We start from the raw sequence: 3,074 nt of genomic DNA, 5'->3' as shown, positions 1-3,074 counted from the left end.
CTATTCATCGCAGCCATTGTTAACAACGGAGAGAAATCGCTGGAAGGGGGTCCTGACTAGAGTGTTACCTTTAATGCACGCGTTAGGTGGTTTTTTTGTACGGTGTGGGCCCATAACGCAAATAGAAGCCACCCGAAACAAATTTGCGGCGCACCGGACAAATTCTCCCTTTGAGGTTTTCCTGAAAGTCATACCTAGACAAAGACCAGGATGTGCACGTGATTATTGATTGCGCAGTCAGTTGTTCAGCGCGATGACGGAGCTGTCCGAGTCTATCGACTTACAGCCCATCACATCTCAGCCACCAATAGACGATCTCGATGTTCTCTCCCAACCTGTCATCCCGGCTTACCCAGAACTACCGACGGTCCCCAGTCAGGTTCAGATGTTGCTATATTTAGACTATTACTACGTACCCGACAACGTGTTTCTGATCTCTAGACGACAGACTATCTGCCACTGTCTCTGTTTACCATGCTGTACTGCTGCTTTCCAATTGGGCTAATTGCTTTCTTGTACTCACTGAAGGTAATGATATCAACATCTATTTTTAGCATACTTTTGTGAGTGAGTGATGCATGGAAATAGGCCACGCTCTTTACCTGCACGTCATCCCGACTGTTTCTCTATCAGGCCTGTAGTCATAAAGTAGTAGAGTTGAAAATTAATTTTAATTACTTAAAGAAATGGTTGTGCTTAGTACTAAGTTTTGCGACAAATTGTAAATAGAACTAGACACTAAGTTATGCTATTCTGAATGCCTTGACGATGGAATGTAGTAACGTCATCAAAAAGGTAAATATATAAAATATTATTTAATCGGGTATTACTTATTTCGGAAGTCCTAGAAATCAAAGACTGACGAAAGTGCAAACTTTGAAAAGTAGTGGAGTTGAATCCAGCCAATCCTACTAGTGACTACGGGCCTGGCTATGTCTTTGTTGTGTGCGCTATCTACGTCTATTCTTTCACGTTTCTGTATGTAATGACTTGTAGCTCTCTAGGCGGTATTTCAATTTTCCAGGTTCGCGAGGCCAATTTGCTTGGTGACCAAACTCGAGCTCAGCGAGCATCTCGTATTGCCTGTATACTGAACGTAGTGTCAGTTATTGTCCTATTTGTCATTATTGTAATTGCTGTGCTTGTGGTATTATTATCAGCCTGAACACTCGAATTGTTGAACTGCAAGGCAAAGTTTTATTCTAGTTGATATTGCGTGATATACTTTTGAGTCTAGAGTATACCGTATCTACCTAAGTCTGAAATATGTTTTGCATATATATCTGCTTTTAGCAGTAACTTTACTGTATACATATAGTAATCAGCTTACCAATCAAATAGAACAATTTGTGAAATATTGCTGTATCATTCAGTTCCAAGCAAGTGTTCTCCCTCTATACAACAAACTAGCGTTTAGTAGCTACCCTCGTGTTAGTTTTGTGTGTATTTGTGTGTGTGTGTGTGTGTGTGTGTGTGTGTGTGTGTGTGTGTGTGCGCGCACGAGCGCGCATACATTGTTAAGGTCATGTTTGCTTGCGTGCGTGTTGCGCGCTATGTGCGTGCTCGCTATCGCTAATGTAACTTACACACACAAAAAACACACACACACACACACACACACACACACGCACGCACACATACACACACATTTAAAATTGATCGACAAAAATATCGGCTCATGTATGTATTCTTAATTAACATTGTAAAGCAAGTGATACATCTCACACTTTCGTAATCCCACTCAGTAATAGCAGGATGGCCGATGTTCCTCCCCAGTCTGTTGATCATGGCATCGTGTATACGCCACCAGCTAACATTTCTTTTCTCAGCTAAAATTACGTGCAGTACATGTACCAACCACAAGTTGCAACGGTTATTGATCAGGTTAGTCAAATCGAGTTGTTATAGTCTCGTTTAGTGTATAATTTCTTGTGATCTCTGGAAGGTAATTCAACCAAAAGACTACATTGTTCTTTCGTTTTTCACTACATTCTTCTGTTGCTTTCCACTCTGATTTATAGCTCTCTAATGCTGTCTGCAAGAGTATGTTGTGAACGCAGCATATCTCTAACGAGTCTGGCTCCTCCTCTTCATGTGTACGCGTAACTACCTGTTAGGCTCGCGGATGCAAACAACTGGGAGACTATGCTGATGCGGTGTCTGCGTCCAAGTTTGCTCTAAGATTTAATGTCGCTATCATTTGCGGTGTATATTTCATTACTGCAATAATTGTCGTAATTGAAGTGATTTACGTAGCAATTTCATAGTCGTTGGTTGATAGCTACTGAGGAAACGCAGAAGTTGAATGATGGAAGTATCTAGAGAAATGAATCGGGATTTGATTAAAACTTTGAAAGCGTCAGGATTTGTGTTAATTGACTATTTGTCGCTTGCTATAAATTTACCTAGAACAGGCTCGTTGGAAGCATTTTAAAAGTAGTCCGGCCTAAAGCGCGCTAAGAGGTCGTGGCCCGCCAAACGAGCAGTCCGGCATATATTGGCTTACTTCCTAACGTATTTGCACAACTTCTTCTTTAATACTTACTCTCACTTACAAACAATATTAATTATTATAATACGTAACTATACGCAATGACCACAGGGCTGCGAAGATGCAATAGATGACTTACGTTTAAACTTAATTATAAAATATTAGATATTGAATCACTTACTTCAAACAGGAAGTTTCGGGCAATCGTCAATTGTCCGAAGTACAGTTTTTGAAATAGTTGGGCAAAGACCAGACCTACAGGATCGGAGCGAAAATGATTACGTCGTCGTCATTATCATCATCCATCATATTCTATGCATTCGTAATTGTTATCTTGTTTGCAAATGATCTGTAATGATTACAAACGTGTGTATCATTATTTTGTGTACGTTTATACCAACTAGATTATGTTTATTAAATATTGTTTACACACACACACACATTGTGCCGTCTCTCTAATTGTATAGTGTTTATCTGGTAATAATTCTTTTGTAGTAGTAGTGGTAGTATATATAATTAATTGCTCGAGTACTTTGCACTTTTCTAATTTTATTATTAATTTTTTATTAATTAAATTGCAAAC

At 39.4% G+C, this 3,074-nt stretch overlaps 1 protein-coding gene across 1 annotated transcript; it reads left to right on the top strand.

The window, feature by feature from the left end:
* Positions 1–212: 212 nt before the first annotated feature.
* On the top strand, positions 213–1,357 carry LOC134193385 (synapse differentiation-inducing gene protein 1-like). The gene is made up of 3 exons (XM_062662218.1): positions 213–379; positions 442–528; positions 1,025–1,357. Exons 1-3 carry the CDS (start codon positions 254–256, stop codon positions 1,163–1,165), a joined length of 354 nt encoding a protein of 117 aa, XP_062518202.1. The 5' UTR covers positions 213–253; the 3' UTR covers positions 1,166–1,357.
* The last annotated feature ends 1,717 nt before the right edge of the window (positions 1,358–3,074 follow it).

This window comes from Corticium candelabrum, chromosome 17 (assembly GCF_963422355.1).
Source record: "Corticium candelabrum chromosome 17, ooCorCand1.1, whole genome shotgun sequence".
NCBI classification, from domain to species: Eukaryota; Metazoa; Porifera; class Homoscleromorpha; order Homosclerophorida; family Plakinidae; genus Corticium; species Corticium candelabrum.
Note: the sequence above shows the minus strand (reverse complement) of the source record. Positions and strands in the feature narration are given on the sequence as shown.

Excerpts from the sequence above, each read along its gene's own strand:
- LOC134193385 (XM_062662218.1), top strand. The coding sequence starts at position 254 with ATGACGGAGCTGTCCGAGTCTATCGACTTACAGCCCATCACATCTCAG. Across the intron at positions 380-441 it reads TACCGACGGTCCCCAGTCAG|ACGACAGACTATCTGCCACT; the intron begins GTTCAGATGTTG and ends TCTGATCTCTAG. Across the intron at positions 529-1,024 it reads CTTTCTTGTACTCACTGAAG|GTTCGCGAGGCCAATTTGCT; the intron begins GTAATGATATCA and ends TCAATTTTCCAG.